Raw genomic sequence first — 12,500 nt, 5'->3', positions numbered from 1 at the left:
CTGGAATCGTGAGAACACGCGCAGGATAGAGTTGAACAGCATTTCGACGAGCTACTGATGAGCTCTCTGTTTGAGTATATGTGGCGGCCATTGTTGTGGAAGGTTACTGAACATGGGGCTCATACACGACTCAGCAGTAAAAGTGTTGCTGCAGCAGTGACTTTGAGTTGTTTTTTTTTTGAGCTTCCACCGTCAGGACATACGGCTTAATGCTTATATATATATATATATATATATATATATATATATATATATATATATATATATATATATATATATATATATATATAGAGAGAGAGAGAGAGAGAGAGAGAGAGAGAGAGAGAGAGAGAGAGAGAGAGAGAGAGAGAGAGAGAGAGAGGGCTGTGCGTTTTTAGGTGCATTATGTACCCCACTATGCAAACTAAGTCACCCTAAAAAATATTGCCTGAAAACAAAGCAGGAAGTTTTGAAACGAATTGCGAGAGGAAAATGTCCACTTCATTTCGTTTTCACTTTCAGGCATCCATTTTCAAATATGTTCGTATTAAAAAGAATGGATTCACATTATCCTGATCATTTCTTAACGAGAATTAACATGATGCCAATTAAGATTTCATTCGTCAAAGTAATATTCTTTCTCCGACAGTACCTGGCTCGAGGATGAGCGTGCGTATGAATATTTCCACTTTGGAAGAAAGCGTCAAATATTTGCACATTCACGAGTGGAAATGGGATGAAAGATTAGTACGAAGAAAAGCAATTAGCGGTGGGCAAATGAAGTGGAGAATTTTAGTCAGTTAATAACATAAATTTTAGGGTATAATTTTAGGATTTTCTCCCTACAAACACAAGAATATATTGTTTATATTTGCACAAGGGAATGGAACACAGTCACATACGTACAGAGACAAGCAGGAAGGGAACACAAGCACATTTATTTAATACAGGCAGGGCATACAGCACAACCTCAATTGTACATGTGCTTGTAGGTAGAATACAGATACAATTGCACATGAATACAGACCTGAAATACAAGAGTAAAATTATTGTACACATAAGAATGGAACACATGAACAAATCTACATATTCGCACAGAGAAGTAACAAAAGTAACACTTACACAAGTTTGCATCACCGCGCAGGGATGGAACAAAAGCACATTTGTAGAAAAATGCAAGGACGGAACACAACGACAAATAGACGTAATATACACACAAACGAAATGCGAGGACTGTTGTACATACTATTAATATAAGCTCCATAAGAAACTGTGCAAAGATTTGGACGTCAGGCGGCAAGGAATTTGTTAGGATGGTAAGTCTGGGTTATGGGGGTTAAGGGGTAAACTACTTCGCAGCCAATCTCCCGGGAAATGGAAAATGAATCTTCTTCGAAATGAGTTCGGTGAGGACCTTATCTAATCGACCTGGCTTCCATGACCCCTGGTATCAGTTAATGTCGCTTGTCATCTTAATTAGGAGAGCTCCATGCGCCTCGTTTTTTATTAGTTTTCTGTAAAAGACAACTATGATGCCGGCTTTGTCTGTCCGTCCGGACTTTTTCTATCTGCACTTTTTCTGTCCGCCCTCAGATCTTAAAACCCCCGAGGCTATAGGGCTGCAAATTGGTATGTAGAACATCCACCCTTCAATCATCAAACATACCAAATTGCAGCTCTGTAGCCTCAGTAGTTTTTAATTTTATTTAAGGTTAAAGTTAGCCATAATCGTGCATCTGGCAACTATAAAGGACAGGCCACCATCGGACCGTTGTTAAAGTTTCATGGGCCGCGGCTTATACAGCATTACACCGAGATCACCGAAAGATAGATCTGTTTTTGGTGGCCTTGATTATACGCTGTACAGAAAACTTGATTTTGCTGAAGAAACTTCGGCGCATTTTTTACTTACTTTTCTTGATAAGTATATACTCCCAGAAACAGCGTGATGCTTCCAGTTGCATACTTGGATTGATACTTCTTTTGTGCCAAAATTATAAACCAGTACTTAGACAAAATAGTTTCTCTCTGGAATATAATTATCATACCAAATTAATGAGTAAATATGAACTTCAAGATGATAGAGAAATTGTATAAAACATAGCTTTCACTTTCCATCGAAGCACAAATACATAAGTACCTACACTTGTGTGTGTGTGTGTATGTGTGTGTATATGCATGTATGTGAAGATATTTGCATAAGGATTTAGTTGTAGTATTCGGCAAATCTTTCTCCTCCAACTTGGTTGTGACCATTGCTGTCTACTGTCATGTGCCTGATTCACTGCTTATGTCAAGAGAAGCACAATAGGATGTAACAGAACTTGCCAGAGTTGTTCCGGCTTGCTCGAGAATCGAGCCTGGCATCTTGCAACTTATAAGGTGAGACTTGTACTTACCTCTGGACTATTTTCGTTTACGTGTGAAATAAAATGTCGTGGTGTCCCATTGTTAGACACTTGAAATGAGTTGTACTTTCGTACATGAAATAACCTATTTAAAATTCAAAAAGATCATATTTGGTTTTACAAATAAGATTATACAAAAGACATTAAGTGTTCTAGGTCACAGAAGCTGAACGGAGGTTTTCCAGACCCAATTTAAACTTTTGTGTCACGCTGTTTTGGGAACCTTCTATCATGGCATGCATTTTTGCAGGAATTCTTAGCAGTGGTGCCAGTTGTAGTAACTGCAGTAGTAATCGTCATGCTAGTTTTTTTAATGAGACTTATATTGATTTCATTATGGAACTGTAATTGATTCGCGTTTCTCTCTATTTTGGTTAGTAGTAGTACTAGTATGATTGTTACCCGTTGTCACAGAAAAGCCAGTTCAAGGCGGTTCATGAATATGAAGACAATTGCTGAAGCATTATTATTATTAGTATTAGTAGTAGTACGGTTACGCTTTGTTATAGTCATCATTCCAAGGAACTCTGTAATAACCATTATCTTGAGTAGTGGTGGTGCAAGGGATATTCTCAAAACTCACCTGTCGTACTGTTTTATCCTCCGTTGGCAGTGATCCTGTCCCAGGACCTCCTTGCCCGTTGGCAGTGATCTCAGCGGTTTCCCTGAGGGTGAAGAAAAAATCGAAAATGGGAAAATAAGTTATATAAGATCAAGAGTTTCATGTAAATCAAGTAAATATCGCTTTAATCCTTTTTAGACATTCTTCTATTTTAAAAGTACTAAGATATACATTTGCTTCTTGGTATATAAACATAGTCATTTATTTACATACCGCTTCTGTTCGTCCATCTGCCACATGGCTAGTTTATCAAACATTTACGGCCTCTTTCAAAAAGTTTTCCTGCCTTACAAGAGCCCATTATATTATATGCTTCTGCTTAATTTGTACATGTATGTCTCCCATCTATAAACACACCTACCATTTAGTATGTGTACAACGCATGCATATCCATACCTGTATAATTAAATACGTACTTGTTCCATTAATACATACACCTGCTTGTCATATTTATCTTTGTTTTTCTTTGATTGCACCTGGCTCTTTTGTGAACAGTCCTGCCTTTGTAAAGCTTTATCCTGTACTTAGATAACTTAAGTCAGCCCGAATCCTATTGACGTCTCTCTTTAAAACCTTACATTCTCCTCTTTAGTGATAATTTTATTTCAGGACTTTTCATGTTTATGATCTTTTGCTACACATATCTGCTCCTTCACGTTTGCGTGTGCACTCTCATACTTCAGCTGCCTTATTATATTTGTATTTGCATTGTCCTCCTTTATTTACAAAATATATTCTTAATACACTCATCCAAAGCATGTGCTTCGCTTAGTACCTTCCTACTGACAACCTATTTCCAAATTAAATTTGCCTTTGTGTGCAACTAGTTTCTGTTATACATAAATAATCATGTACCTTTCTTTTCATACTTACCCCTTCCTTTTTACATATCCTACCCCCTATATATTAATAGTCTCCTTTGTGTAAAACCTACATTATAAATCATCATCTGTTCAGAAATTTCTCACACCAGACAAACATCTTCCAGCACACGTGCTCCTCTGCTCCTTTATACTGACATGTGATTTGCCCTTATAGAACTGTATCTACTTCCTTTATAAATACCCCCACTTCATATATATATATATATATATATATGTATATATATATATATATATATAAGATATATATATATATATATATATATATATATATATATATATATATATATATATTTATATCATATATAATATGTGTTGCCCAACGATATATATATATATATATATATATACAAGAACGAGCACCATATATATATATATATATATATATATACATCCGCATATCCATATGGAAATATATATATACGGGTATTTCTTCTTTTCTTTATATATTCTTCGTCCGATAATATATATATGACTTTATATATATAGAAAGAGATATATAAGTTCTTTTTAATATATAGATATATATATGATTTTAATTTTTTTATAACTTATATTTTATATCGACCTTATTTTATATAATTTTGTGTGTTGTGATATAGTGATGCCATATATTTAATATATATACCAAAAATAAAATTGTTTTTATAAATAAGATATATAGGCTTTTTTTCATTTTCATTCTTTATATTTTTATATATATATCATATCCCAGTTCCTATACCTATATATATATATATATATATATATATATATATATCTCCCTCCTATATATATATAATGTATGTTAGTATACTGCTTTAGCTTTACTTACATTTGGCCCTTGCCCAAACTGGGTGATGGTCCTAAAAACCGTTGCCCAACGACTAGATTTAAAGATTGACGATGGCTATGCCGATGGATGGGGTAGTGCCACCGCCATGACGCACATTAGGGGCAGCACAAGAACGAGCACCATTTTGCTGGCCTTTGTATGCTTGCAGGTAAGCTGCCCCCCACGCCACGTCAGCGGCGCGTCGAAGTTGTTGACGCACCAGTAGGCTCGCACTCCGCACTCGACCACCTCCATTGTGGATCTGGTTTTTAAAACAAGGAAGAGATTTGCACTTAACATTATGGGGAAAATAACCAATCCATTCCCTTTCTTGCCTTTATGTCTTTGCATTTAAAGGAGTGTGATATAACAATCATTTGTCCGACCTAATGGCAGTGTCCAAGGAAGTAAATTTTGACTTTATTGGTATTCATAGAGAGAGATGAACACCTTTAACAAAATATAAGTTCTTTTAATGGTAGAATTAGATAAATGTATACTGTCTCAAGAGCTCAAATTTAATCAATGTTGATTTTAATTTTTTGATAACTTATGCATTTTATATCTTCAGCAGTTTAAAGGATTTTATGAAGAAATGTTGATTTTGGCCCATTTTTACATGTTTTTCGGTGTTGGTGACCTTGTTAAAGTGATGTTGATGTTGATAATTTCATATATTTTAATTGGCAAAAGAATAAATCAGTCCACCAAAAATAAAGTTGCTTTTGTACAAAGGCTTGCTTAAATAAGATATATAGTCTGATTTTTCATTTTCATTATTTGGATATTATGACAGGTAACATGGAATCCATGTTTATTTATCATAGAGATCTCAGTTGCCTGCAGAATATATATATATATATATATATATATATATATATATATATATATATATATATATATATATATATATATATATATATATATATATATATATATATATATATATATATATATATATATATATATATATATATATATATATATATATATATATATATATATATATATATATATATATGTATATATATATATATATATATATATATATATATATATATATATATATATATATATATATATATATATATATATATATATATATATATATATATATATATATATATATATATATATATTATATATATATATATATATATATATATATTATATATATATATACATATGTGTGTGTGTATACATATATATAGTTGTTTGTCACATACATCCGTTTTTCTTATATTTTTATATTAGGCCTCAAGTATTTTTAACATCGAATTCAATATACCTTGGAATAATTTACATTCAAAGGGAACTATATGTAATTGATATATGCTTCCGCCCCGGCTTGCATTCGAACTTGAGCCTTGGTTAAGAAAACCACAATAAGTAGTCGACTTCGACCTCTAGACTGTCAGGAGAGATATAAGTTGATATTGACTTTGCTGTACATGTTTCTGTCGAATTCAGGTTCTGTAGTCACAACTGATATCAGTTCATTTCTTCAACGATATCTATTGACAGGTTCGTAGCACGTGGCTAATTATGCATTTTTGCCTTATACACAGGTTGCCTTTTTCATATTCACAAATGTTTTCATATTCACAAACATTAAGCGACAAATATTGTTTAATATCGAACATGCTATACCTTGGGATTAATTTACTTCCAATTGGAATTATAATTGACATTTGCTTTTTGTCATGCCGGAATTCGAATACACAAATCGAGTGTTTGTAGTTGCTCCTGAACCCTTGCCCAGGTTCGAACGCTGGCCAGGGCAGAAGCACAATTGACTTTGAGTGCAAGGTACTCCCAAGGTATAATGCATTTGATATTTAAACGATATCAGTGGATTAATATTATGTATACATACACACACACAAACATATATATATATGTATATATATATATATATATATATATATATATATATATATATATATATATATATATATATATATATATATATAATGTAAAATGCATGTAAGTATGTATGTGTAAACAAGATATCCATTAAAGCCCTTACTTAAAATAGCAGCAGTTCAAGATTCACTAACAAACTTTAAAAGTTTCCTCTTAAAAGAAATTTTTGTTATCCCAAGTTCTTAATTGGTTGTGAGACTTTGGGCAGAGATAGTGGGCAATATTTAGTTGAGGCTTATTATCACAATAAAGAATAAACTTGCTGCTTTTAATACAGTGTTCAATACAGATTTAGGATAATTTCTTGGCCGTATTCCTGATTACATCCATTGCATCATCAATATACTCAGGGTTTCTCATATCTAATGTTCTTAATTGCTTGGATGTGAAAAGTGATTTCTTTACTTCATTGTTTTGGACAGAATATAAATGTGCATAGAAAGAAATACTTGTAGGCTTTCTGTGCATATTATATTTAAAGCACTCATTAATTCTGCTATGTATAGGCAATTTAAAAGGTCGGGGTACCGTCATTTTCTGTTTCCATCGTGAATTTAAGGCCCAAATTCATTCAGTTTATCAAGTATTTACATTTTGCTGCTATATAATTTCGTCAACACACCTAAACCATATTACTCTGCGTGAAATGGTTTTTTTTTATATATTCTGCTCTCAAAATATTTCTTGTGGAATTTGCTTAAAAATGAAGACAGATCATCATTTGGCACTTTCGTGAATTTCGATTTACATCTAAACTCTCAAGCCTAGAATCAGTATTAGTCTGTACGTTCATTTAATTTATTTACGAAGTCTACTTTGATATCTATATTTAGATCAGAAATGGTGCCAACAAATTGGTTCAGAATATGAGCAAGGAATTTCGCTGATTTTTTTTAACCTGCTTCAAAAGAACTGTCAACTGGCCTAGTTGGAAAATGTGCCTTGAGAGTTTTTATTACCCCATACAAAACGGCAAAGCCCTGAATATATTGACCAACACGCGGATGAAATGGAAATACCCAGATACTATATTAGACGTTGCATTAAAAGCAGTAAAACAGACTTTTTTATGATGATAAAGACGAGAGAAACATGATACACAAAACATGGAACGTTAATATAAGATTTGAAAATAATGATGCAGAGAAAATGCACTTATAAACTCTTTCCCGACAGTACTAAAGGATGTATATTAGATCCCATTCAAGTCATGTGATCATTTTTATATTGCTCAAATGGGAATATCATCGGAAGCGAGAAAAAAAGTACAAAAACATAAGATATGTGCAGAAGAACTTGTTAATGAAAAATCATGCCATCTGCTGTGTGCGAGTACTTGAAAGATAGTTTATTCTAATGTGCTAGCAATAAAAATGACTGAACGCATTTTTATAAAAGAAATGTTTTGTAAAAATCAGAATACATGAACCTGATCGATGTATTTCAATAGCAAAATATAAAACTATCGATTTCAAAAATGCAAATGCCTAGGCTCAATGGTAAAAGTGAGGAGCCACCTGCATCGAATAAGGTTCTCACTTTTTCCTGTCAAGCGCATTTTTTTTATCCGTCTGTGTGTTAGCTTGCACTACCACCCTAACATATGTAATGTAAATTTCTGCCAATATGTTTGAGTGCTCCTGAAGTACTGTAAAAATGTCAAGGCGAAACCTATCAGCTTTATTTAATATTTAATTTTTTCTTCCGTGTGGTACATCAGCATGTATACATCAGGTGCTCTGGGGGATTTTCAATCAGATATATATATATATATATATATATATATATATATATATATATATATATATATATATATATATATATATATATATATACAGGTGGTGTTTCTGAAATTAGAGTCCCCTCCTCTACAGCATAAACTAAAATTGATATGACAAAAACAAAAGTAATTCAGAACAGGTATTTATTTAAGTTTCTCTCTGAGTATTTAATAATTTGTGTGGCCTCCATCTGCCTGTACCACAGCCTGCATTCTTGAGGGGTATGATTTCAGCAAATCGCAAAAAAGTTGAGACTCAAACTCCATTTCCATGAGTACTTCGGTCACCTTACCATCAAAGTTCACTGTGCGCACTTCAACACGATCCTTTAAGATACTACCAATGTTTTCACATACATTAAGGTTAGGGGAGGTACCTGGAAATTCACTTGACGAGAAGAAATCGATACCACTGTTTCGAAGCAGCTCCTGTGTCTGAAGAGCCTTGAAACATGGTGCCTTATCATGCAAAAATGTGACTTCTTCAACAGATAACACATTTTCAGGATCTTTGAGGAAAGGAAATACTCTACCAGTAAGCACAGTTTCTCTGAAGTATTCGCCATTCCATGACTGTCCTTTTTCTTTAATGATCCACATTAACCGTTTGGCTGTGAAACTGAGAAAAATTCCCAAACATTCAGGAAATTTCACAACTTGGCATTTGCATACGTCATTGCTGATATCATCCAAATTTGCAGCCCAAATGATGTCATTTTTATGATTTGGCTTCCTGACTGTGTAAATGAAGAATTCATCTGATGCCGCAACATGGAGAAAGTCGGCTTCATCCCAATCTTTAAGAAATGAAGTACAAAACCATGCACGGTCTTCTCTCTGTTGCTGAGTGATGTTGGGCTTGCTGATAACATGAAATGGTTTCATACCAGATTTTTTCAACTCACGATATACAACACTGTAACTTCCCTTCTTTGTCCTTTTGTTTCTAGTTCAAGCGCCAACTTACGTAAAGACTTTCTTGGTCTACCCACTGCCTCAGCTATGATGTCTTTTGACTCCTGAGAAAGGACTTCAGGCCTTCCAAGATTCTCACTCTTTTTGCGATGACAGTGATATGGATTTCTGTTCCAGTTTCTTTTAACAAAGGATTCATCTCTTTTAATATATTTAGCTATCCAGAAACGTGAAATGAAAGATGTGCCAGCATCCCTGGCCTTTCTGAAGGTTATAGCCCGCATTCGGTCTGTCCCTCTGATTTCCTCTGAGTCATTAGCCATGGCTCTATTTAACTTCGTCACTCAGTCTGAAAATACAAGAAATGTAAAATGAAAAATAGCTTAATAGAAACTTAAAATAATGTACCTAGAGATAGGCTATAGCAGAAAACTTCATAACTTTCCATCTGTTCTGCGGAGGGGGGAGCTCTAATTTCGAAACACCTGGTAGTGTATATATATACATGTGTGTATATACACACAGTACATACACACACACACACACACACACACATATATATATATATATATATATATATATATATATATATATATATATATATATATATATACATAATATCTGATTGACATCACACGGAGCACTTGATGTATAAATGCTGATGTACTGTATCACACGGAAGAGAAAATTAAACTGTTTTTTTTACACCACTTTAGGAGCACTCACACATTTTGGCAGAAATTTACATTATATATGTTAGGGTGGGTGGCAGTGCAAACTAATACATATATATATATATATATATATATATATATATATATATATATATATATATATATATATATATATATATATATATATATATAAAATGTGTAAAACTAACAAAGTGATGCACATCACTTTCTTTAAGGAATGTTAAATTCATTACTCACCCGTATGAGAAGATTTGGGGAAGCCAGGATAAAGGAAGCTATCCAGATGACAATTGTTGCTTTTCTGGCTTTGCTGATTGTGCAGACGTAAATGGCCTTCATTGGGTAAATAATGGCATAGCACCTGTAGGCATAACACATGTATATATTATTGAAAAAGGCAGTGATCAAATTTAATTTTTGGGAAAGAGAGTGATTCTGTCATTATAATTTTATTGTTCATAATGAACAATCATTCATACTGAACCAGATTGAAAGGCATTTCACTTCGAAGGGAAAAATTAGAAAATACAGGAACTGGTAAATAAATGAACACAAGTAACCAGATTTATAATTGATAATTTTAAGTAATGTAGGAAGCACTTCCACCAGGGATCCTTTTTTTTTTTAATTCCTCAAATTGCGAAAGCCTTTAATTCAATAAAAGTGTCCTGTATCAGCCAGAAGTGTATTCGAAAAATTCTATTAATCCACGCATAATATCCAAACACCATACATTGCCTGTATATGAACTTGAATGAATCTTCATCAGAAACGAGAAGCCATTTGTGGCATTGAATTTTAAAGAAAAAAATAAAGCTAATTCGTGTGCTTGCTAATAACAGTCTCTGGTGACATATTCCCTTCTCCCCACACCAAAATGCCCGGTTGATAATATTATTTTCTAGTTACCTACTGTATTTCCAGAAGTGGGTCTCGTTATTAGTCCTATATCACAGCAGCGACTTTGTAGCCTATCTTCCTAAGCTCACCACGGGAGATGATTATCTATCGATTCGTCTTTGCCAGCAGTTAATTAATAGTAGAGCATCCAGTTGGACTGCAGATTGTCAATAACGCAACTTTGGCGGTATGTGATTCCGATTCAGGAGTCACTGATTGTTATATGATCTAAACTAAAATAGGTCCCGGCGGAGTACCTCCTGAATATCCTCATGTAGTCCACCCACACTCTCATTCATTCCATATTTGGAAACCTTAAATATTGTTTATTCATGGTGTGATACCGTTCTGTAATTAACGGAATGAAACCCCACTATATATTTAATTGAAATTTTTGTACATATTTGTACTCTTTCTTATGGGACTTGCTAAAATACCACCAACGTGCTAAGCAGTCCTCGATGAATAGAAGGCCTGTACCTGTATACAAAAGAAACTATAATAAGAAAGTATTGACAGGAGATAAATAGAGGAATATTGAATAAACAGCTAACGGCGAGTTAAAGGTAATGAAATAATGAAAGTATGGATAAGTGTACAGCCGAGGAAGGAAATTTAACCACTGGACTTGCCATCCAGTTCCCTAACCTAGAGCGGGCTCTAAGCCCAAAGAAATCTAGAAAGCCGCCATCTGCAAGAACGAAGGCTACAGGCGCCATGTTCGATTCTCGCTTATCTGGAATAACCTAACCTTATAGCGTGACATACTTATTTGCCGAGATCCCAGTTCATAGAGTATTCTGGTTATTTGCAATAGCAATGGTGTCTCCCATCCCGAAACGGATGAAGCTTTTCACACTTTCAAACATACATCGGGGCATGACAGTCAACTGATACCCAACTCGGCATTGTAGAATTCGCCACCTTCTCTGTTATTTATGTTTTCATTTCATTTTTTTCCCAGGATTGTGCAATCCATTACAACATTTGGGTTGGGCGTGGAGAGAATGGGGACCCACTGGGCACGTTTTTGGGAAGCCTTGCAGACCTATTCAATAAAAATGACATCGGTCACACAGGCTATATCGTAAAAAGGGAGAGTTGATTCACCTTTTTTTTTTTTTTTGGGGGCGGGAGAGGGATTTGTTATACTGAATTGGTTGGTCGATTTTGTTTTCATTTACTAAAAGAGCGAAAGGGTCCTCTGGCTTCTAATCACTAATCACGTGTGGCAGGTGGAAAATGAACCCATTTGCTTCCATTGATTAACCGAGATATTGATTATCTTTCGTCCGCTCGTTGCTTAATGAAATGATCACGCTTTCATTTTGTGTAAGCGGAAAAAAAGGTTTTTGTTATTTATCCCCAGAGAAAAACAAAAGAGGGCGAGAGGCACTTGATGATAGCTTATTTCCACCGAGCAAATACAGGAAGAGGTGTCCTGGTGGTTGTTACGACACCGCATGAGAGAGTATGGGAAGTTCTATAATCTTTTAAATCTTTGATTGCAGTGATGTCATTATATTATCCCCGATGAAATGAGCAAGTGGCAGTGAGCAAACGCATAGAAACAGTAATGG

General features: G+C 34.1%; 1 protein-coding gene across 1 annotated transcript in view; it reads right to left on the bottom strand.

Moving 5' to 3' along the window:
- The window catches only part of LOC136830404 (G-protein coupled receptor 54-like), a 127,155-nt gene that overhangs the window by 107,963 nt on the left and 6,692 nt on the right, over positions 1–12,500 (bottom strand). Inside the window, exon 3 of the mRNA XM_067089939.1 lies at positions 10,258–10,381. Within this exon, the coding sequence (XP_066946040.1) occupies positions 10,258–10,381 (124 nt within the window). The remainder of the gene's footprint in view (positions 1–10,257; positions 10,382–12,500) is intronic.

This window comes from Macrobrachium rosenbergii, chromosome 46, assembly GCF_040412425.1.
Source record: "Macrobrachium rosenbergii isolate ZJJX-2024 chromosome 46, ASM4041242v1, whole genome shotgun sequence".
Taxonomy (NCBI): Eukaryota; Metazoa; Arthropoda; class Malacostraca; order Decapoda; family Palaemonidae; genus Macrobrachium; species Macrobrachium rosenbergii.
The sequence above is the reverse complement of the archived record's forward strand: the minus strand, read 5'-3'. Positions and strand labels throughout refer to the sequence as shown.